The sequence below is a fragment of the Tasmannia lanceolata genome, unplaced genomic scaffold, assembly GCF_043159265.1.
Source record: "Tasmannia lanceolata isolate RefF3 unplaced genomic scaffold, GAP_Taslan_0.1 ptg000018l, whole genome shotgun sequence".
Lineage (NCBI taxonomy): Eukaryota > Viridiplantae > Streptophyta > Magnoliopsida > Canellales > Winteraceae > Tasmannia > Tasmannia lanceolata.
Genome location: NW_027518695.1, coordinates 17097547 through 17122558, shown reverse-complemented (window position 1 = coordinate 17122558; position 25012 = coordinate 17097547). Strand labels below are relative to the sequence as shown.

Genomic DNA, 25012 nt, shown 5'->3' with positions numbered 1-25012 from the left:
CTGTTCTTAGCATTTTGATATGTGGATATGATTTGGTGGGAAAAAAGAGATAAGAGAGACTACCAATGTTTGAATACAGAATCTTGGAACATAAAAACCCGAAGGAGAAACCTTAAGGAAAAACCATTTGTCCATGTTGAAACCATAGATTGTGGTGCAGTAGTTCCACCAACGCACCATAAAAAATCTGTGAAAATTCCAGAGAGAGAGAGAGAGAGAGAGAGAGAGAGAGAGAGAGAGAGAGAGAGAGAGAGATGGGAGGAAGAGACATCACAAAAGGAAGAGAGCTTTTAACTTCTCGTTTTGTTAATTACGCTGGATGTAACTTGTTTGAGCTCAGTTCTGAGATTAGGGATCTAACTTAAAGCACAGTTATTGATATTGGTTCAAATAGTAGGATTTCCTAACCTTTCTTTCATATCTCAAATGCCTCGAGCTTAACATTGATCTTGTTGGTGATGCATTTGTATTTAGTTCCAGCTTCAACTGTCAAAATATTGTCGTACAAAGGTAACTTTTGCTCACTGTACATTCTATTCCAATAGATGGGATACTTTGAGAAAGTAATAATAGTTCAAACCTATAGTTAGACAAATATTGCAACAACCCATCCGAAACGAATAGAAGATGTAGAGGATATTGCAGCATTATCAAAATTTAAAAGAAAGCTGCATATAAAATTATAATCCAGATTCCCTTGTAATCAGAAGAATTGATGCATATCCTAATATCGAATCATTATTGGAGTAGTTTGGAAGCAGCTGCTTCACGACATCTGCTGCTTTTCTCCTCAATCGACCCTGATAACAGTGTGAGAAGAAGTCAGAGCTAAATAACAGATTGGAAACCCCAGTTTGGAGAGATATCCTTAAATTATCTCATGTTTTTCGCAAGGGGTGTCGATTCAAGGTTTACAAGTGGGATAGAATTAGATTTTGGCTTGATGCCTGGTGTTCCGAAGATCCTTTAAAAGTAATTTTTCCTGAGTTATTTTTGGTGGCTGCTGTTAAAGAGGTATTCGTTGTGGATTGTTTTGAAAAACTGGAGAACAAGATCAATTGGTGTCCAAAATTCAGAAGAATTGATAGAGAATTATCATCTCTTTCAAATTTCTTCTCGATGATTGAAGGACCCTATATCAAAAGATTAGGATCGGATACGAGAATCTGGATTCATAGTAAGTCTGGAGTGTTTTCTGTAAAATCTTGTTATTCGAGCAGGGTGGCTGGAGATCCTGATGAATTAGTAGCAAATGTGTGGTCTTTTTCTTGCCCTCCAAGGGTGGCTTTTTTCGGTTGGGTTGTTAGCCGGGGGAGAATTCAAACAATGGATATATTCAGAAAGAAAGGAATGATGCTGGTCGATCACTGCCCTCTGTGTCTTCAGGAGGGGGAATCAATTGATCATCTTTTCATTCACTGTAAGTACGCAAGGGTGATTTGGGGGTTGCTGTTGTCCAGATTCGGTATTCTTTGGGTTATCCCAAATTCTATTTTGCAGATTCTTCAATGTTGGGATTTTGTGCCTTGGAAGAAAAAGGGGAAAGCTTTATGGAGGATTTGCCTTTTGGATATGTGGTGGTCAATATGGAAAGAAAGAAATGATAGAGTGTTTGAAGGTAAGGCCAAATCAGCTTACGGGACCTTTCAATGGATTGTAGCAATTTCTATTCAATGGGCTAAAAGCTCTCATCTGTTTTTTGGTATCTCTGCTTATGATCTGTGGGAGGGGTGGCATATAGTTTGCTCAGAAGGGTCTTCCAAGCCAAAGATTGTCCAACAATGGTCTAATCCTCCGTTCGGTTTCTTAAAACTTAATTTTGATGGAGCATGCTTTGGGAATCCTGGTTTGGGGGGGAAGAGGTGGTCTTCTCAGAGATGAAAAAAGTTTGGTAATTTGGGCATATTCAGGTCCGTGCGGTCTATGCGATTCTAACGAGGCGGAAGTTAAAGCGGCTTTTTCGGGCATCTTGCATTTGGAAGCAGGATTGTTGGACAAAGTAATTATCGAAGGAGATTCTTCCAATGTAGTGAAATGGATATCGGGATCTGCTCCACCTCCATGGAGATTCCTCTCCATGATCGATGAGATCTCAGATAGACTATCGGGATCTCTGGCCTCTTTTAATCATGTGAGAAGATCAGCCAATGGTGAAGCAGATTGTTTGGCCAAATCGGGAGCTATTAGATCTAGTGTGGAGTGGTTTGATTTTATGCCTCCCTAGTTTTTCTTTCTTCTTGTTCTTCTTGTATTTTTTTTCTCTTTTCCCTTGTATTCTTTTCTTTGTGGATCTTCTCGATTCCTTTTTAATATATTATCATTTCAAAAAAAAAAAAAAACAGACTGGAAACCCAATATTTTGAATTTAAAATAAGAAGACAAGAATCTGCAGATTATTTTAGAAATGCTTTTATCTAGTTCCAGAAAAAGAATTCATGATAGAAGTAGGGAATAAATATATTGAGCTACTTAACTTAGTAGTACTACATGCATACTGACTCAAGACAACTGAAAAAATGTCAGTTGAAATAATTTGCAAATTTACTGAATTTTAAAGCACTTACCGTGGAAGTATTTGTGATATCTGCATCCGGATTGTGGCAAACACATCCAACTCTACTCAACTCAACAAAGCCTTTGTCCCAAGCTAGTTGGGGTCGGCTAAATGAATCCTTTAGAAAAAAAAATTCATGAAGAAGGTAATAGGGGATCTACCCGGCTCTAATCCTGGTTCTAGTTGGGTTCTACTACATGGATCATTTTCTTCCATTCTATCCTATCCAAGGTTATGTTCTCTGGTTATGGATGTGACAAACACATCCATAACCAGAAATCCTTGCGCTAATATCTTTGTCAACTTGTACGTCTGCAGATGAGAATTCATTGTAAATAACCTGTCCATGTAAAAGAAATTTTCAGTGAATTTGAAAATTACTAAGATGCATCTTCTTTTCACCCTATTTCAACTTGGCCCATTAAACATTTCCTGGTTTAGTAGGTTGAAACTATGGTCACTAAAAGCTCTTCTTTTCGGTAGGTAAGCTGGGATTGAACTGCTGACCTCAAGGTTGAGAAACCCACCCTTAACCATTGAGCTACAGGCCCAACCCCTATAAAAGCTCTTTTATGTGATGAGATTCGAAGGAAAGAAACCTCATAGACGAAAATGTAAAGACGTGGAGAGAGAGAGAGAGAGAGAGAGAGAGAGAGAGAGAGAGAGAGAGAGAGAGAGAGATGGCCACGTTGATGGCTGGCGAGATTTCTTCAACGTTATTGGGAGGGCGATTTTCGCAAAGCAAAAGCAGCAGCAGAGGGGATCAAAGAATCTCCTTCGGGTGGAAGAAAATGGGAGGATGATCAGAAATATCAAAAGAAAGAGAGAATATCTATATAAGTAACTCACAATTGTTTTGATATGTTTTCCCTACGACTGCTCGTCGTGGTTACGTGAAATTGGTGCTGAAGCTCTCTCTCTCTCTCCGAGGCGATGAAATCGGTGCCGAAGCTCAGTTCCAACTTCATATTTGTGAAGCATTGGATTTCACCGCCTTAGGTTTTTATTTTTAAATTTTTTAGGGGCCCAAAATCGATTTTGCAAGCGCTAAACCCAAACTATTAACGCCAGAAACTCATTCGTAAAGGGCGTGGTCCGTGGTAAATTTTTAGGGGCGGCAAACCAAAATACTTGACGACAAACTTGAATTTCAGGAAAATATCCAATGTTAAGTGGCAAACTTAATTTTGTAGGCGGCAAACTTGTTTTTTGCAGGGAGAAAAAAAATTTCAAAAAAAAAAAGAGGAACTTTTCTTGAAAAAACGAATGACAAATGAAAAGTAACGTGCTTAGTATATATTATAGATAGATGTACACTAAATTTTCAGAATTGTGAGTTTTTTAATTTATTCAAGATTGAAGTTTGAATTTTGAAATAGGGCAAAAAAGTTCACAGTTCTTTGGATAAATTTGAAATTATTCGCCGAATTTAGTAACTATTCTAATAATTAATACTTGGCATGCATTCTATGAAAGGTGTACCAAATTACCAAGGACCAATTGCTTCGTGGGAAGCATGTTTCCCAATTTTGGGATGTGTATTTCCTATTTTTTTAAGAAACTTTTCTTTCCTATTTCATTTCTTTTCTGTTCATTTTACCCTTGGGCGCCTGCCTTCACTTGCTGCAACTCCATAAGAGCGCTAGTTGTCCAGATACCGAGTTCCTCTCTTATCCAAGTGCGCATTCAGCATCCCCTCCGATCCTATTGTCGATACTAGCTGGGGTTATTTTTTAAAGTTTGAATTTTTATTAGATAATAAATATTTGTTTGTTGCGGTTGTTAATTTCTTACTTGATTAATTACAAGAAGATGTATTTAAGCTTTTCTTTTTCCTCTATTCTCTATTTTTCTTTAATTTTTGATTTATTGCACATTGATTAAGTTCTTCTTAACTGATTAATCACAAGAAGAGGGGGAAGAAGACAAGTCAAGAAAGACGAAGTAGTTGATTTGATTAGATAATTTGATTAAATTACAATACCAAATTAACCGTTTAACACTATATCTATGTGTGTACGCATATACTAGTAACTAAATAGATTCAGTGATGCGAGTTAGTTACTTTGCATTTTAACGCGCATATACTAGTAACTAAATAGATTCAGTGATGCTAGTTAGTTACTTTGCATTTTAACGAAAACTCATTGATTTGCCAAGATTTGTACTGCCAACAAATTAATGTTGATGTGTATATGTAGTTATGTTTAATTGACAAGATATCAATGTAAGCTAGTTTCTTCGTTTGAGCGATTAATCATTTAATTGTCTATTTTAGACTGGAGAAAATTTTGCATTAACTTTAATATTTTATATTTTGATTAATGACCAGGAATTAGATTTGCATTTAACTTTGTTATGTTGGGTGAGTAAATGTTGGTTGGAATTGACTCTTTATGGTGGCTGGACTTGATTTGTTTATGTTGCTTGGCCATGACAAGATGTTAGGAATTGTTGTAATGGGTGCATTGCTAGGCTTATGAAGCAACGGTAGTGTTGTTATGTGATTTGTTTGGACATGCGTCACAATATAAGCAAACCCATTTTTCTAAAAGATTTGAATTTTCACTTCGTAAATTTTCCTGAATTTGGACTTCGTAACTATGGATGTAGACTTATTGTCGAATCACATAAATCTAGTTTTGGTGCGTGTACTTTCCACCTTTTTCTTTATTTGCTTTATTGCTTTTATTGTTTGATCTGTATTTGTATTCACACTTTAAGTAGGTTTATATTGGCTGGTGATGAGAGAGAGAGAGAGAGAGAGAGAGAGAGGATAGCCATGGTTTTAAAGTTTGGTCGAAACATTTCATTTCAGCCCAAATATTTTGATTTCGGTTGCTACCGAAATGAAATTCACTTGGTTTTGGTAAATTACCAGTTTTTGTCTGAAATTTTGAGATTTCGTTAATGTTTAGGTCGAAATATGCGAAATATGTAACTTTTTATATAAAAAGTGAAGTTTCTGTTGAAATATTGACATTTCGATAGAAACCTCACAAAAATCATCGTCACTCGCAGAGAAGTGAACGGTGCACAAAATGACCAAAAAGAAAAAGAAAACCCCGTGGTGTAGAATCTTACATGGATTTCAGCCATGGTTTCGTACCGAAATGTTTCCTTGATTTTACAAGCGGCATATAGGCCTGTGAGGCATATATGGCAAGGAGAGAGAGAGGTCATTGTCATTACTTTGAAGATAAAAAAGGCCAGTTCTATGCGTCTCCCATTGCCATACGCTCCTGATGCTATACATTTCCCCTTTCTTCCGGCTCCAATATTTATTCTCGAAGGTCTTCGTTTCCGTGTAGAAGCAAACTCTCCAAATTCATGGCCAATCTTGCCTTCAGTGATCTTACCACAAGTATGAGATTTTCCATTGTAAATTCTTACGGAGCAAATATTGAATTATTGCAAAATAGAAGATCCACGTAACAACTTTTTTCTACTAAAAAAACTTTTCCGAGGTCGATTCTTAACCAAGCTTTTACCATTTCTCCTTAACAAACTTAATATATATGGCATGGGATGATTCTGCATATCGAATGATGTGAGTCAAAAGATATAAGTTGAAAATGTATGTCGTGTATAAGAGCTCGAATGAAGGTGGCTTGAGATGGTATCGTAATTGGTTTGCTAATGTTCTCCAATTACTGTAAAATTGAGTGATTAGTTTATCATTTTGTTCTTTAGTGTTCACAAGTTCATCAATTTGATCTATGCATCTATGTTCTAAGTGGAGTGATCGATGATAAGAAAAAGAGATGATAGAATGGCTATAAAGCTGTATGAATTAAGTGAAAGAAAGATCTATTAGGCTTTGAGGAAAAAAATTGCATGGGGGCTTCATTATGTTGAATCGTACTGCATCTCACTAAAAATAATTTCAGGTGAAGAAGTTAGTTTCCAATTAAATTATATAAAGTGACGTCAGGAACTGTAATGTTTTGTGCGGATATTATAGACATAGATTGAGGTTATGAAGGAGGAAAAACTAAATGAATATATGCCAATTGAGTGATATCGTTATTGTTTGCAATTTTTTTCTATGAGACTCCGGATAATTTTTTCAAGTTGATTGTTTGGCATGTTCTTGGTGGATGGAATTCCATTGAAGATGGTGGTCTCCTAGGGTTCTTCAAATTTAATAAATTTTCTTGCCATGATGTTGTTCTTGATTTGATGTTTTGATTTAATATTATGTTTTTTGACTGATGGGTGCTGGTTAAAACAGTTATGAGGAGAACATTTATTTGGATGGATTAGAACTGATAGTATTACAGTTTTTTAGTTGCGTTAGAATTGATAAATGTATATTAAAATGGTGATGTGAATATGTGTGCAAGTGTAAAGGGTGCATAATAGTTTAAAAATAAGTGTAACTTGATACAAATAGCATTACTAATATCATCAGGATTCAGGAGTGTGGGGAGATCTAGTGTACCATATTAAAAATCCAGATTTAGAAATAAATTTTTTCTGACTTTAAAATTGAATGTGGCGCTAAAGGGAGAGCCGGATGATATATTGTTTGTGGAGTCCTTTAAGCAACGAAGACTCTAATCTAGATTATTGGAGATGATAGTGATCTAAGACATTGATGTGCTATTGAAAGTGGTCTAGACTCTAGACAACAAAGAATGTGATCAACTATAGTCTAAGGGTGAGTTCTTTAAAAAAATTTCGGAAGCAAAGTCTCGTATTTTTCGCTCCCGGGAACCACGGTTTGCTAGAATGTCGTTCCTCAACAGCTTTTCAAACGGATCTAAAAGATTCATTCTGTTTTTTAGGCAAATATTTTCGAGCTGATATTTCTCTATCCACGGGATAAGGATTGCTTTTTCGGGCCTCTCATCTCTCAACTCTCGTAGCAATGAAAAAGTAAATCCAGGAAAAGAGACAACGTATAAGAAAAGGAAAGAAGAGCAAAAGCCTCTCTCTGCTCTCAGATCTGATCGAATCAGATCACTTTCTTCTTTACTTTAGAAAATACGGTATGGCCACTTACAATGATGTAGTATTTCTGCCCTATCAATTTGCAATCCCGTCAGCAAGAAAATATTTACCCTCCTACATTCTTTTCTTTTGTTGTTGAAAAGTTTATTGTTTCCCCTATAAGATACCTTATGGACGCTATGTCGTCTCACATTGAGATTGCATTGCTAATATATTCCAACACAATTCCAATGGCTCTATGGAATAAATTTATGATGGATATGAAACGAGCGATCGACGACGTGGAGGTGATGGAAGGAATTGAAGAAACTGAGAAAGAAGAAGAAGAAGAAGAAGAAGAAGAGGTTAAATCTCTGAACATGGCATCTTTCTGCTCTTTGAGGTTCTTCAACACATGGATGCGAAATCTCTTCGTTCCTATGCTTGATCAAGCATTTGTAGCGCTCTATGATTTGAGAAAGGGGAAGCAGATTCACGGGCACGTTCTTAAGACAGAGGTGGGATGTTGATTTATCTTTGGGTAATGGGATCATTGATATGTAAAGGAAATGTGGTGACATAGTGAATGTGGACATCGTTTTTGAGATGTTTGCATTGAGAAATGATAGTCTCTTGGAATGTGATGATTTCAGGTTATGTTTACAATGATTTATCTTGTTCGGCCAAATGCGTCAGTTGTCCGTAGAGCCCAACTCTTCAACAATGGTTGGGGTTTTAGTTTCATGTTCTCAGACTTCAAATATACTAGTGGGAAGGCAAATCCATGGCCGCATTTTAATGTATGGATTACATAATGATGTAAGGGTTGAAACAAAGCTTTTGGACATGTATTGGAGGTGTGATGACATTAAGGCTGGGTAATATCTGTTGGAGAAAATGTATGGTGGAGATGTATAGCCTTGAGATTCTTGAAGGTGCGATGCCGCTTTCCTTAAGACAATATCCGCCCTCAGCAGCTGTGTGCAAGGGGAACCACGAATTTGCCTCCAAGATACAATGAAGCCCGGTGAATCCTTCACCAAAATGTTTGATTACATTTTGCACTGAACGGAATCAAGCCCCTAACCACCTTTAGAATACATGTATGTGAGACTGTAGTTCCTGTTTTTGTAGAATAACACAAGTATGTGAGACTCTAGTTACTGTTTCTGTATAATAACAATAAACTAGAATGAAACTTGAAGAAAAATGTAAATAAAAATCATAGAAAGGCTTTCAAGAGATGCTTTGTAAAAGAAAAAGCTATAGTTGATAATGAGGTTATTTTTATATAGAAATGTATTCTGGCATTTCGGACTTTATAAGGGCATTTATGTCTTTCTCAGGGTTATATTGTCATGCCCCAAATCGAATTTCAGGTCTAGGTACATAAACCGCCACATATTCATCAAACCACGAATATGTAAGGCATTCTCACTGGAACCATGCAATAAACAGAGCCACTAAAATAATAACTAACTAACTAATTAATTCATCATCAGAGTAATTAAAGCGGAACTAAAATCTCTTGGCCAAAGGACTACATCAATTAAACCAAATGAAATAACTAGTTGTTCATTCCTACTAAAGCTACTGTCCCAATTAAACTGAAGAACTGGAAATAATAAACTCCTAAACTGGCGCTCTTGCTCACACCGGAAGCCCGCGCAACAAGCATCCTATTGTTCCCCACCTGTAACATAAAATGCGTGGAATGAGCTCATTCCTACTAAAGCTACTGTCTCAATTAAACTGAATAACTAGAAATAATAAACTCCTAAACTGGCGCCCTTGCTTACACCCGAAGCCCGCGCAACAAGCATCCTACTGTTCTCCACCTGTAACATAGAATGCGTGGAATGGGCTAACGCACAATGAAATAGATATGTCTACACTAATAACTTGATATCAATCAATAGAAACAGAATAACCGAAAATATATGTAAAAACTGTAACTGGCATAACAATCTAGCTAGCAAACTGTAAAACTGGCATAAACATGCCTAACTGTAACTGTGCCTGATGCCTAGTGTAGTGAGATTAGTACTGTTAAACTATGTAGCCAACAGAACCTGCCTACTAACTCGTAGGAAGCCGAATCCCAACGATCTCGTACGTGATTACACTCACAAAAATACTGCGTAGGGCTATAATTGCGGCTTGATCCGTGACCTTCCTTTGACGGCCTAGAAAAAGTCTCGTACACTAGTAAAACGCATGAGATCATGGTTTTAAATTTTCACTTAAATTGACACAAATGACAAAACCACTAAAATTTTTCTTTTTCCATCCCCACCGAAACGGATACTAAAACAAAAATGCATATTGAAACCTAAATTGTATAATTATTTTAGTGGTATACTATATGAATACGTTACATTATGAGGAATACGAATGAGATCATAGACGCCCGCTTTCTCGAAATACAAATAGGATCAGAAATGCCATCATTGGCAAAAATAAGACCCTTTTTTCTTTAGCCGAAGCGGGACAAAAGGGCTTACAACGCTCCGGGCAAGAAAGGTTCCACTATGTGAGCTAGACTCCATAACTTCAACGAATTCTTTCCACATAGTTTTAAAATTCCCCAGCGTCATTGTGAACTCCCTCGAGTCAACTCCCTTTTGCCTTGGCCGCATTCTGTGTTTTGCCTTACAAAGTCGATAAAAACTCCTTTGATTCTCCCAAGTTATGACCACATGCTCCGCGTCAGGTGTGTACTCAGCTGCGTCAATCGAGGACTCAACCATGTCGTGTCGAGTTGACTAGGAATTTCTTCAGCCAGTGTTTTGACCTGCGTCCGTGTTTTGAAACAATGATTTATACGAATTGCATGTGAAATATTGTGTATGCATTGTAAATAAATATGTATATAATATGCATGTGAAATGTGATATGTACTGAATTATTAGACATGTGCGACAGTGCATGTCACTAGGTGTATAGTATTGTTAATCCTCTATGGGTATTTTTTGCTTATATGATGGGTTTTTAGTGTGTATTTGTGCTATTCGAGCACTTGGAGTTTCATCTTAAATGTACCTCTTTTATAAAGTTTCCATGGCTTTACAAGATTTTCATCAAAATTTCCATCCAAAATCGTCATGGTTTAATTTCCGCCACCACCGAAAAACATACGAAAACCGAAACCTACATATTGCTTAAATCTCGCCTTCAAATCCTTTTGAATAGTGATGTGGGCCATCAAATGGTCATGGATTGTTCGGCAGTCACAACATTGATTCTGCATGTTTTATTTATAGAATATCAGGTTATAGGCATTCTTGCACAAATTAATGAACGGAGTAGCAAGTTAAACGGCCTTTTTAATGTATAAAGTTTTGTTTCAATTGAGGGGTTAACATATTGGTGAAACTGAAACAGGTATCTTTATAATTTAGAATCTTTTGTTTTCCTTAACTGTTGACAATAATCATTTTGAAAAGATGGCGGCCAAAGGAGGGGGACTGAGAAAGTCACCACAAAGCCAAAAAGTTGGAAATTCATCTAGTGGCTAGATGGCCACATTAAGGGCGATCTTCAAAGATCTCCAAGGTGTGTCTATTGACTCTTGACCAATGTTACCTGGAACGCAGTTCGTTCCGGTTCGTGGTCCGGGAACAGGTACGGGGTGCGATGGTAGCCCGGTATGCGTTACGATGATGGTATGCTATGTTGGTTCACTATTCGGGGTCGCGGTCAGTTTGGAGCGCTAAATCAGACTCTCTCTCTCTCTCTCTCTCTACACACACATTTATATATATATATATATATATATATATATATATATATAGAGAGAGAGAGAGAGAGAGAGAGAGAGAGAGAGAGAGAAAACATTTCCTACACACTTGTGTAGGTAAGTTACCTACATACTAGCTTAAAATACAGTGGGGGCCCACATTGTTTGGGTGATCCAAACAATTCATTTGAATGGTCCTCACATAGATAGGGTGTCCACAAAAAATCAGATCCATAGGATCATCCCAACCCTACGATTTGTGTAGGTAAAATGGACGTGTATAAACCTTAACAAATTAGTCCATTTTTTGCCTCCATAGTTTGAATGGTTAGGATGATCCTATGGATCTGATTTTTTGTGGACACCCTATCTATGTGAGGATCATTCAAATGAATGGTTTGGATCACCCAAACAATGTGGGCCCCCACTGTATTTTAAGCTACTGTGTAGGTAACTTACCTACACAAGTGTGTAGGAAATGTTGGATATGAAAAGCACTTTGAAAAGGATCCGCGACCGATAAGGGGCATGAATGGATCGGACCATTATGAAATACAAATGAAGAATTTTCATAAATATGATTGGGGATTTGCTAGGGACAATCACAGAAGGCATTTTGCGGCTGGGATGTTGCACGTGAGAGCAGCCACCATAGGTGAATTAAATGAACAAGACAAAATGTGGATGCTCTCGTATGCAGTAAAATCAAATCCCATATGATGGATAAATTATGGTTGCCCCACTCTTTCATTGATAGGGATTGCTCATTATCATGGGCCCCACATTTCGCTGACTTGGATTGCTCGTATTGTGTCATGTCTTTCTTTAATCTTAACAGATCAAGTGTGGGGCCCATGATAATGAGCAATCCCAATCAATGAAAGAGTGGGGCAACCAACCTTTAATAATTTCTAAGGAAGTGTTGGACAAACCAACCAATGTATGCTAAATCCCAACAAATGAACGGTATAGATCACCCAATAATGTGGGCCCACTGTTTTTTTTTTTTCTCTACTATACTTGCATGCAAGGCTGTCCACCATATAAAAACTATGTAAAGAAATGAAGAGAAGAATAAGAGCAATGAAGTATGCACTCCCTTGTCTTGATATTTCTATAATAAATCCTTACTGTAAAATATATTGTAATCAATCATCAAGAACCATTTCCTCCATTTCATAGCTTTATACTCAATCAATGCATAAGTAGATACTGAGAGATAATGATAGAGTAGGCAGTGTTTAAGACACCCCTCTGTTTTTTTTTCTCTGTACAAAAGGCTCACCCATATGCAACCAAAACCGCCAACATCGGGCAGTGGACCCCGCTGTATGGAGCAAATGAAAGAGCATCTAACATTCCAACCATGTCAATCATCAACAGAGGCCTGTGAAAGGAAAATGGAATGAACAATAATCAACAGAGGCCTCTCAATCATAGCAATGGAGATACAGATATAGCCAAGGATGCATCAAATAACTGGGTATGGGTAAGGGGCATAGGTATTTTGCAGTAGTCATCGCAACAATGTTTTAGAACTTGGGTCAATCATTAACTTGCCCAAGTTGACCTCATTTTGGCTCAATCAAGTCAAGAAAATACTCATAATCGACAGAGTTAATAGAAAAGGTGACGGGTCAATCATTGACTCACCCAAGTCCACCCAGTTTTCCCTTGAGCAAGTCCTTGACCAGGTATGAATTTTTAGAAGATGAATATGGCTAGTGCACACACTAACAATTTGGCACAATAAAAGCACCAGTCATGAAAGAAAAACTGCCAAAAACATTTAGAAATCTCATTCCAAAATATTTTATGTGCAATCTCTCAATTATGAATAATAGGAAATGCTAGTAAATGAAATCAAATGGTGAAGGCATAATTAGTTACTTTGCTCACACACGTAAATGATGGCGTGGTACTAACTCCTACTCTTCCTTGTTGTGGACTTGGGCAGAATTGTCCCTTTCCTGTGTTGCAGATTGGCTAATACTAGCTTTGGCTTCAGCAAGAAAGGTAGGGTCTGGCTGATGCTCACTATCCAAAGGCTCTTTCATTGCCATAAATATGTAGAGCACAATAACCAAATTCACAGATATGACAGCAAGAAATCCACTCAAGAGTGTTTGTGAAGATGATGACAACTGATCTAAACCTGTTCAGAAGGAATCAACCATGCTTATCAGAAAAATATAGTTAGTCCGATCAGAAAAAAGCAAAAAGAAATGCAGCTCAACAGATACAAAGCATAAACAATCTATACATCCCATCAAATCATTTTTCTAATGAACAGTTAACCAAAGGAACATAAGCACACATCATAAAAATAACAAAGAATAATTGTAAAGGGAACCAAAAGACACAGTATAATGTGTAAGCATACTTCTAAAGGCAGCAGAACTGCAGAAGAGACCAGTATAATTTGTATCTACAAAATCTCATTCTATTAGAGACCCTATTTTGAAGTGGCTTATGTGGACAGGAAAACTACTGTCAAATTGCACGCTTATGATAAAATCTATGATATGCTCATATGCCTAAGGTATACTTTCCTCCGTCATCAAGTCTAACGTATTTGATATGTGCACCATAATGTTGATGAACAGAGGTATAACAATTGGAAAACACAGAAAGAACATTGGACTTGTGCTTTAAAAAATAAATGCAGGTATAATGAGTGTAATAGAAAATCAAAGATCTAGAAAGAGAAGAAATCGTGGAATGTTAATGGGCTTGGAGGTGGTCGCAGGGGGAGAGATCTCAGTTCGTCTAGTTCCCAATGAAGATCCTATCGTGGAATGTTTTTGACTAGTTTTATCCTATAGTGGAATGTAATGGGCTTGGAGGCCTTGATAAGAAGGCTCAGGTGAAGGAATTGGTAAGAAGTAATAAACCGGAGTTAATATGTATCCAAGAAACGAAGTTGGGCAATGTTAACAGAGCTACAATTTAAGGGTAGGGAGGACAAGCATGTTGGGCCTTCATATCATTAGATACAGTAGGGACCGCAGGTCGTATCCTGCTAATTTGGAACCAATCAAAATGGGAGATCCGAGACTCTTGGATAGGCAGGTTCTCGGTTTTGATTGTCCTTAATAAAGTGGGGGAAAATGTTAGGGTCACTTTTACAGGGGTTTATGCGCTAATAATAAGGGAAGACAAATGTCCACTACGAGAGGAACTAGAGGTTGTCAGAGGGAAGTGGTCGCTCCCATGTATTGGGGGTGATTTTAATGAAATAAGATCCACATCAGAAAGACTTGGATGCAGGAGAATGAGCCAAAATATGGTGGCTTTTACAGACTTAATTCAGTTAATTGGCACAATTTACCTGGGCCGGGAATAGTAGCAGAAGTTGGATTGCCTGGTTCCTCATCAGCCCCCAATGATTATCTCTATTCCCTGAGGTCTTTCAAAACGCGCTTGCTCATTCAATGTCTGATCAGTGCCCCTTGCTTTTAGACCCAGGTTGGAATCTTGGGGCCCTAGCCCGTTCAGATTTGAATTGGCTTGGTTGGAACAGCCTACGATTGAAGAGATGATGGGAAATTGGTGGGAGAACCATATCAGTAGTGGCCCGGCAGCTGTGCTTATAGGGGAGAAACTTTGGTATGCCAAAAAAAGAGGCTTAAGGAATGGAACCATGATATAATGAAATCTGCATTAGAAAGAAAGTCTTGGCTGCTAATAAGAATTGTTGAGAGTGGGCATATTACATACCCACTTAGTCTTTTCTATGTAACTCTATTCCCACACATATTATCATTTTCGTGTGGGAGAGGGTAACACAACTCTCTCATCTCTTCACCACTTCTCTTCTTCTCTACTTCTCTTCTCATGGAAGATAGGATACCTCTAACATGGTATCAGAACTAATGGAAGTAAGAGTCAATAATAGCCTTTTTAATTGTTGATCTTTAGGGTTGCGACAAGTTGATCTTCGTATGCTGCAAGCATTCCGACGACTCCATCGAGTCCCGAAAAATAGCTTCCAGCTATGCAAGCCATCATCTTCGTGCGTTTTATATTGCCATCCGCGAACCTTTTATCTGTTATCTCTTTAGCATTTTCTGCACGCCTGCGATTTTCCTCCATACTCAACTATTTTTTCCCAAATTTCCCTCCGTTCTATTTCTCAATATTGTTTCTCCTCCTTAGTTCTTCTTATTGTGGTGTCTCCTAATCCTTCGAGGAGTCCTATTTTAAAGCCTACCAGAAAAGAGTCCTATTTGAATTAGTTTCTTACTAATTTTGAGTCGCAACGTAAATACTTCGTACCATGAAAATTTTGTGTCCAAGTATTTTTCACGCTTTTTATTCATTCAACAAGTCGTGCAAAAACTTTAAAGACATTTTTCAGTTTTCTAATTTACGCAACTGCACACACTTTTGTTTGGCGTACAAGCCTTAACAAATTCAGGCAAAATAAGCTATATCTTTCTATGGCATAATGGCATATACATCTAAGATTGTTAAATGCCTGCATTTGCCCTTGCTTCTTCTCTTGGTTCAGATCAATCTCCCATCTCCCACAACTATATCCAGACCAATTCCTTACAAACTAATGGATCTAGTCTGAGCGGGGTGGTTGACTCCACTCAATAATAGAATATGGAATTCCACTTGGAAGCTCTCCAACTTGTACGATGGATTCAGCAAGGGTCCTGTCATTCTCCAGTATCTTCCCAACATTGATGAGCATCACCTCATTTATTGTTTTCGGAGCATTTTCTTTGCTTTGAGGCCATCTAACCACTATAATGTCTTTAAGAGATCCTATGGGGGTAGTATACACATACTTGTTGGGCCTAATGCCAGTGCCATAAAAAATCCTAAGTTTGATTTCAATCAATTCCTCTTCTGCTATCAGAAACCCTTGGATACATATCCCATCATGAGGAGTGGAGTCAACCACCCTGCTCAGAGGATCCATTAGTTTGTACGGGATATGTTTGGAGATAGTAATGGAGAAGGGGAGATTGGTTTGGATCAAGAGAAGAAGCAAGGGCAGATGCAGGCAATTAACAATCTTAGATGTATATGCCATAGGCAGATATAGCTTATTTTGCTTGAATTTGTTAAGGCAGGTACCCCAACCAAAAGTGTGTGTAATTTTGCGTAAATTACAAAACTGAAAAAAAATGTCTTTAAACAGTTTTTATACGACTTGTTGAAAGAACAGTACCCCACGCAAAAGTGTGTGCAATTTTGCATAAATTACAAAACTGAAAAAAGTCTTTAAACAGTTTTTGAACGACTTGTTTAAAGAACAGAAAGCGTGAAAAATACTTGGGACACAAAATTTTTACGGTATGAAGTATTTATGTTGGAACTCAAAATTAGTAAGAAGATAATTTAAATAGGACACTTTTTTGGTAGGCTTTAAAATAGGACTCCTCGAGGGATTAAGAGATACCACAATAAAAAAAACCGAGGAAGAGAAATACTAAGAAACAGAACGGAGGGAAACTTGGAAGAAAATAGTTTAAGTATGGAGGAAAATCAAAGGCGTGCAGAAAATGCTGAATAGATAGCAGAGAGAAGGTTCGTGAATGGCAATGTAAAAGGCGTGTAGAAAATGCTGAATAGATAGCATGCATAGTTAAAAGATATTTTCTTTAACTCGACGAAATCGCAAGAATGCTTGTAGCATATGTAATTCACCTTGCTGCAACCCAAAAGAATAACAATCAAAAATACTATTATAAGATTTCGAGTGTCTCTACTTCGTTGTACTAGTAGTTCAAATTTTTTTATTGTGACCCATCCATTACAGGGTCTCGCACATGGGTGTTCAAGACCTTGTCAGGTTGGAAAAGACATCATCATGTGGCCATTTGCATCACAAACCAATCCACCAATACTAGGATTACCCATAGAGCTGCCAGCAAAGTTTAATTTATACCACCCTTTCGGAGGGGCACAACACCTAGGCGTAGTTCTCACAATAGCTTTTTTTCTGATATACTATTCCTCAAAATAGCCACAGCATTATAAGGAAGACAACCCTTTTCTTTTGACCAAGCAATGAGAAAAAGTCTACTGTCGAGGAGAATGTGATGCCCACTCTTCTCCCTTTATTGAAATATTCTATTATTCCGTTCCATCCCCATGTGCCAGATCACAGCATATGGTATCAACTGCCACATGGGTTGGCCAATAAATCCATGAAAAGCGCCACTCCAATGTAATAGCACCTTGGTTATGCTGTTTTGGAGTACCCACGACATACCAAAGAACTTGATAATGCCCATCCAAATAGAATAAGTGAAAGGACATAATAGTAACAAGTGATCCAAAGATTCCTCCTCCTTGTGACATAATACACACTATCTAGCAAGCCGAAAGAAGGAGGGCATCTGGAGAGTGCATTATTCACCAGTTCACTAATCATGCCCTCCCTGTCGTTTACGAGGAGCATCTTAAGTTTCCCATTTATCGAAAAAAAATCCCATTATTGGCTTACTCTTCATCGAACCATATCAAACCAGATCGATCAATCTAGCAATGATGGAATTTATATTCTATTTGCTGAATCACATGAAGGCCTCACATGTCAACCATATCTTACTTTTGATCTCAAAAAGTCTAATTTAGGTCATGTGGATCAGGCCAATCCAAGGACAATTAAGATAAACATAAAAGATAAGAGGGAAAAAGACTAAAATATTCCTAGTGTGAATACCCATGAATGTACAATTCCTTAAAATAATCAAGTAAGATATCTTGACCCAAAATAATAGGTTAGTGGAGCAAGATATGCTATGATCATAAACAGAATTGTGAATGTGTACCAAAATACCACACGATTACCTGGAACCATATGATGATTAAATCCATATAAAATCACAAGCGGAGCTATCCACATCAACATAGATGCAAAGAAGAACTTTCTTATCACTCCAGCCATTGACATCACTACCTGCGATGAAACAAATAGCAACTGGAATAAACATAAATATTGTTGCATTATCCCCTTGTCAAAGTGAAAATTTGTTCACAAGTTGCCATGTATTATAAAATAACGAGAGACTACATTCAAAATGTGTTGTATATATTTCCATAAGACGCACATAGCCCTTGCTAGTGGCTCAAGTCTCAAAATTGTTGGGTATGAGATATTACTCCTAGGTTGACAATATTGTAGAGAGACTTTTATGCACATACACTCTAATGACCAGATAACCTAATATATGTACCTTGTAGGAGGAACAGAGACCTCTTCAAGAATACCAAAAATGTCCAAAGATTCGTCCATAATTATAGGAAAGTAGGTTGTAAAATTTGTCAGCACATGCAGCAATCGAGAGTGGACACGTGGCGGTCACCCAACCAATAACAATTAAGGACTCTAATTTTCACTAATAGAGGCACAACCTCCAAAGGTTCTCATCGTACATCATTGTGCCTATGCATTGAGGACGGGGAATCTGTAAATCGTTTGTTCTTGCATTGTAAAACCACCAGGGAGGCTTGGGGCAAGGTGTTATGTAGGTTTGGGATGGAGTGGGTCTTTCCATCTAGTCTCATGGACCTCTTCCAAGGTTGGTCCCATGTGCCATGGAAGAAAAAGGTAAAATTCTATGGAACATGTTGCTAGTAGCAACCTTGTGGGTTCTGTGGAAAGAAAGAAATGCAATAATATTCAAAGGGTTGATCAAGAGTCCATCCTTCCTCTTCTTCAAAGCAATGGCTCTAACGATTGCATGGGTCAAGATTCTTCCTTGCTTCAGATTTGTTTCCACTTATGATCTATGGGAATGTTGAAAAGAAGCCTGTTATAGCGTGGAGTCAAGACAAAAAGTAGTGCAAGAGTGGGCGCCTCCTACACCTGGCTTTTTCAAGTTGAACTTCGATGGTTCAAGTTTGGGAAATCCTAGTCCGGCAGTTATTGGAGGTGTTTAGAGAAACGACTTAGGGGAGGTTGTTTGGGCCTTCGCAGGGCCCATTGGGGAAGCGGATTCGTCGGAAGCAACAGTTCGTGCAATTCATAAAGGTCTTTAGCTAGTGGAGCAAAATCAATTGGCTTCCTTGGTGGTGGAAGGAGACTCCTTGAATGAGATTTAGTGGTTAAAAGGACCGGATAACCACCCTTGGAGATTTGATAGGTTCTTTGATGAATTGTTTGACCAGATTGGTTCGTCGACTATAGTGTTTCAACATGTGAGAAGATCCGCTAATTCGGTGGCGGATAGACTAGCGAGGGATGGAGTTTCTAAAGAATCACTAGCATTATTTGCTTCCCTCCCCACCCACCCACCCCAAAAAAAAAAAAACCACCCATGAGCCCCCCTTGTATTTGTGGTTTCTTTGATCTTCTATTTTTCGCTGTTCTTTTGTACTTTGTCCATCTCGGTCTCTTTTTAATAAAATTTTTGCCTATCGTAAAATTTAAAAAAAAAAAAAATCAGTTCCAGAGTTCTAATCAGAGAGTTCATATTACTGTTTTTTGGTTCCAACCTAAACATCGGAGAGCCTCCCCAAAGTCCAAAGTCCGGGTGGTTTTCTGACCGTTTGTTCGTGAGCGCAAGTCATCTTTGTGTGCTGCCAACTTGAACCCATTCAACCTTTGGTCAGATTTCAGAGGCAACAGTGGGATTATAGACCAAGTTTGGATCTAAAAGGTCTACACGATCGAATATCAAAACATTAGACTTAGGGCTCAAGTCAGACCCACACATCATTTCTCAAGCAAAGTAGGATCTCTTAACACATACCTAATACTATTTGTGAGGGGGGAAACTCCTCTCAGGCTACCATACAACGAAACCACCAGCACATCAACCCTCCCAAGTGGATATGATTATACTTCTTCTCATGTTCAACACTTAATTTGGAGCAAATAAGTGTATGTATATTTTTCCATAAAGGAACAATATCTCTTAGAGTCCGAACTGAAAAAAAAAATACTGAGTTAAAAAGGAATGAAGAAACAAAGAAACAAAACCCCATTTGGAAATCAGAGATTGAATGTGAGGTTTTGTGCAGTGAAGTAGTATTACAATCAGGAAGAAAAAAACAATAATAAAGAAAACATGTGCATTTGAAAACCAGAGAGAATAGGGTGGCATGATGCTTACCTGTAATTTATCTCCTCTTGGAATTTGATTTACTGAAATTATGAAATCCTGAAAAGAGAGAGAGAGAGAGAGAGAGAGAGACAAGGGTCGCTTTTACAACCAATGGTAAAAGGCAATTTTTCATAAGGGTGCTTTGGTTGGGCTCAACCCGAACCCGACGGGTTCAACCCGATTTTGGCTTGGATTGGGTTGCAATTCCCTCGGGTTGGGTTTGGAAGAGCCCACCCGATTTAATTTCGGGTTGGGTTAGGGTTGAGGCCTTGGCAACTCAACCCAACCCGCCTCCGTCTTCTAATTTTATCATGATTTTCTTAGGTTTATGTTTTTTTCTTGTATTTTTTTTTTATGTTCGGAACCCGAACCCAACCCGACCCTATTCGGAAAAAACACATTAAGATGGTTGGGTTAGGGTTGAGAGATTTAGAGGCAGGTTGGGTTGGACGATCCTCAACCCGAGGCTCAGGTTGGTTCGGGTTAGGGTTGAGGGAATGCTATCTCAGGTTGGGCTATGGTTGGCATCAACTTGATCCAACCCGACCCAAGTTGCACCCCTAATTTTTGAGTTCCATAGGGGGCTCATATGTGAAATCAAGACCATTGATCTAGTAGAACAGAATGAGACGGATCCCACCTTGAATAGAATGCCACGTGGAGGGGCGAGATTGTCCACCGTGCTTCCACGTGGAAGGCGAGGTTGTTGGGGGTAGGGCTACAACAGGGTCGGGTTTTTCAAAACCCTAGCCCAACCCTAGATCCCATCAGGGCCGAAAAACCTCAACCCATTGCCCGCCCTACCGGGCTCAGTGCTGGCTCTGGCCCGTCCTGATTGGCTCTGATTGGGCGAGGCGGGGCCGGGCCTGCCCTAATTGACCCTAGTGCAAATACCGGTTAAGAGTGCTAAAAATAAAGCAACCACTTATGATATAGAACAAAATGATCAATAAACAGAGAAAAGGGAACAAAATAAGACAATATGAATTCAACAAACTGAGAAAAGGGAACAAAATAAGACAGTATGAATTCACCAACATGACGGGCAACAGAGACAATTAATGATAGTAATCTAAAGAAACATCAATCCAAGATAATAGAAAACATTAGTAAAAGAAACATGCACAGATGGTACAATTCTATAATAGAGAACTTAGGGTCGGGCCGGGTCAGGGTACCCGAGGCATAAACCCAGAACCCGACCCGACTTGAGTCAGGGTCTAAAAAAATGAACCCTGACCCGCCCTTAGGTTTCGAAAATCCAGCCCTGATCCTGTTCGGGGTCAGGGCGGGTCAGGGCTGACAGGGCCAAACTTGGACCCCTAGTTGGGGGGTTCCAAGTGAAAACAAAATAGTCCCACGTCAGAAAAGTGTAACGATGTGGATGGGCTTATGATGGAATGGGTTCCCTTCCCTTAACAGCTAGCTTTTGAGGGCGAGTTCTACCTGCGTCCCAACAAATTTCCCCATCTTTCCTTCTCTCCTCCTCAAACATTACTCTCTCTCTCTCTCTCTAATACTTTTTAAAGAAAATGAGAAATGGAATTGGCAGCCCCTTGACTGGAACTCCGGTGACCGGTGCCGGACAGCACTCGACGTGGCATTCTCCGGTGCGTCACCTGTTCGGGGGTTTGGCTACGATGCCACACGTGACGGTTGTTGTCATCAAAAGGCCGTGTGGGTCCCACCTTATAAGTGTTTCCATCTTCACATGACCCATCTTTTGCCTCCAAACAAAAGCCATCAAAAGGTATGATCCCAATGGTCTATTTTAATGGGCCCCACTACCACAGGTGGGCCAAAGCCATGAAATAAGATCAAGAAAGTATCGAAAGGGATCGGATATTCATATGCCACTCCCCTTCCTTTTTGAGGGGAAATAGGTTATTACTTATACTTATCAAATATGGTAAAGATGATAGATTTATGTCCATAAGCTATGGATGGAAAGGGAATGTAGTTTGGGGACGACCAATTTCTTTTGTAGGTCTCATTGTTTCCATAGAGCTGTAGTTTAAAAATATATGGTATTTAATAGTTATAAAGATATTTGCATTTATACAATATATTTAATTAATAGCTATACAAAAATTCTCAACTCAACTCAACAAAGCCTTTGTCCCAAGCTAGTTGGGGTCGGCTAAATGAATCCTTTAGAAAAAAATTCATGAAGAAGGTAAAAGAGATCTACCCGGCTCTAATCCTGGTTCTAGTTGGGTTCTTCTACGTGGATCATTTTCTTCCATTCTATCATATCCAAGGTTATGTTCTCTGTTATGTTCCTAGCTATCAAGTCTCTCCTCGTTGTTTCTACCCATGTTATTTTCGGTCTACCCCTACCTCTTTTTACTCCTTCAATTTGGCATGAGTCACCTCTTCTCACCGGGGCATCCAAATGCCTACGTTGGATATGTCCAAACCATCTTAAGCGGTGCTCTCTCATCTTCTCCTCGATTGGAGCTACCCCCACCTTTTTACGAATGTTTTCATTTTTAATTCTATCTAACCTTGTGTGGCCGCACATCCATCTAAGCATCCGCATCTCCGCTACACTCATCTTATGCACATGTTGCTTTTTGGTGGCCCAACATTCAGAGCCGTACAACATGGCTGGCCTCACAATTGTCTTATAAAACTTTCCCTTCAACTTGGTAGGGATTTTACGGTCGAACAGAACTTCTGAGGCAAGCTTCCACTTCAACCAACCTGCTCTTATTCTATGGTTAACATCCTCTTCAATCTCTCCTTCCTTATGTAGAATTGAACCAAGATATCGAAATATATCCCTCTTAGGTACCTCATGTCCACTCATATTTACTACGTCCTCGTCCCGCCTCCTTACATTACTAAAGTTGCATTCCATATATTATGTCTTAGTCCTACTCAGTCTAAAACCTTTAGATTCCAAAGTAGTTCTCCATAACTCTAATTTAACATTACTTCTGCTTTGGTTTCATCGATTAATACTATATCATCTGCAAATAACATACACCACGATACCTCATCTTGGATACCCTCTGTAAGCTCATTCATAACTAGCGTAAAAAGATAAGGGCTTAAAGCTGATCCTTGGTGCAGTCCTAATGTAATTGGAAACTCATTAGACGTGCCATCCATGGTTCTAACACTAGTTATTGCTCCATCGTACATATCCTTAATCACATCAACATATTTAGTAGGCGCTTTTTTCTTTTCAAGGACCCATCACATAACACTCCTGGGAACCCTATCATACGTTTTCTCCAAATCAATGAAAACCATATGACGGTCCTTTTTATTTTTTCTAAATCTCTCCATTAACCGCCTAATCAAGAAGATAGCTTCCATAGTCGATAGTCCACTCATGAAACCAAATTGATTCTCTGACACCTTAGTCTATTTTCTTAGTCTATGCTCAATTACCCTCTCACAAAGCTTCATGGTGTGACTCATTAGCTGAATTCCCCAGTAATTGGTGCAACTCTTAATATCCCCTTTATTCTTATAAATAGGTACTAATGTACTCTTCCTCCACTCGTCATGCATCTTCTTAATCTTCAAAATATTGTTAAATAATCTAGTTAACCAAACTAAACCCACATCACCCAAGCATCTCCAAGTCTCAATAGGAATATCGTCAGGCCCCCTAGCCTTACCCAATTTCATATTTTTCATAACTACTCTTACCTCTGATGTTCGGATTCTACGAGCAAACCTCCGATTTGTATCATCAAAAGCGTTATCAAATTCTCCCAAATTTGCTACAGGTTCTCTAATAAACAACTTATCGGTGTGATGGCCCATGGCAACGGAGGTGGCCGGATTCTTGATGACGATGGTGGTGGCTGAGACTCCCCCGGCGAAGATGACTTTTGTGGAGGAGATGTAGAAGGGAATGGAGGTGGTGACCGTGGAGAAATGAGTGGTCGTTGGCGAGGAGGATGACTCGCTGGGTTTTGGTGGTATGAGGTGGAGGCAGCCGGAGATCCGACAGTATTATTGGGTGGTTGGCTATCGTGCACGGTTAGGGGCTCACAATAGCTCTGGGCTCTCGAGTGGGATTTTTTAAAATCAAATTCAGAATGTGGTGGAGAAGTCTGTGGCAGGTCACGATCTTGACTTGGTGGGCCCCACAATATGGCACTTTTTGTTGAATTCGTTACAATTGAGGCTATTGGGTAATGGGCTTTTCTTTTGGGCCAAGGAGAATGCTCATGGGCAATTCATACTATGTATATCTGGTGGGACTACTGGTCCCCATTGTAAATTTTGCTAGTATGAATATTTTTGTCAATTTTCAAAAAAAAAAAGAAGTCATTGACTCCAGGTATTGGAAAATTCTGAGAAAAATTGAGAGGACGGGAGAGTGGGAGAGGGAGAAATTGAGACGGGAGTGAGAAGATGGTCTGAAGTGGATAAAATATTAGGGATAAAAACTCTATTTTGAGTAGTGTTTTTCTTTGCTTGTTTTTCAGCCATTTCTCATCCTCTCCTCACTCATGTCCTCTCTGTCCCTCTCCCACCCTTCTTGTCCATCTGCCGTGACTGGATAAACTAATAGTCTATGATTTGTGGACACAGACACGAGTGTCACGTGTCGACACAGACACGGAGTGTCGGACACGGCAAACCCCCAAGCTTTAGAAATGGTGATTCAAGTCTCTGCTATTCCTTTCTCTCATCTTAGCAAGCTTGTATAAAAATTACATGTATAAAAATGTAAGGTACTTAATA

The 25012-nt window shown here is 38.8% G+C and overlaps 1 protein-coding gene across 1 annotated transcript; it reads right to left on the bottom strand.

Annotated features, from left to right (window-relative positions):
• Nucleotides 1–12303: 12303 nt before the first annotated feature.
• LOC143851805 (uncharacterized) lies at nt 12304–20421 on the bottom strand. The gene is made up of 4 exons (XM_077361292.1): nt 20309–20421; nt 18042–18150; nt 13119–13383; nt 12304–12615 (listed from the first exon to the last, which is right to left on the bottom strand). Exons 2-3 carry the CDS (start codon nt 18142–18144, stop codon nt 13157–13159), a joined length of 330 nt encoding a protein of 109 aa, XP_077217407.1. The 5' UTR covers nt 18145–18150; nt 20309–20421; the 3' UTR covers nt 12304–12615; nt 13119–13156.
• Nucleotides 20422–25012: the final 4591 nt, after the last annotated feature.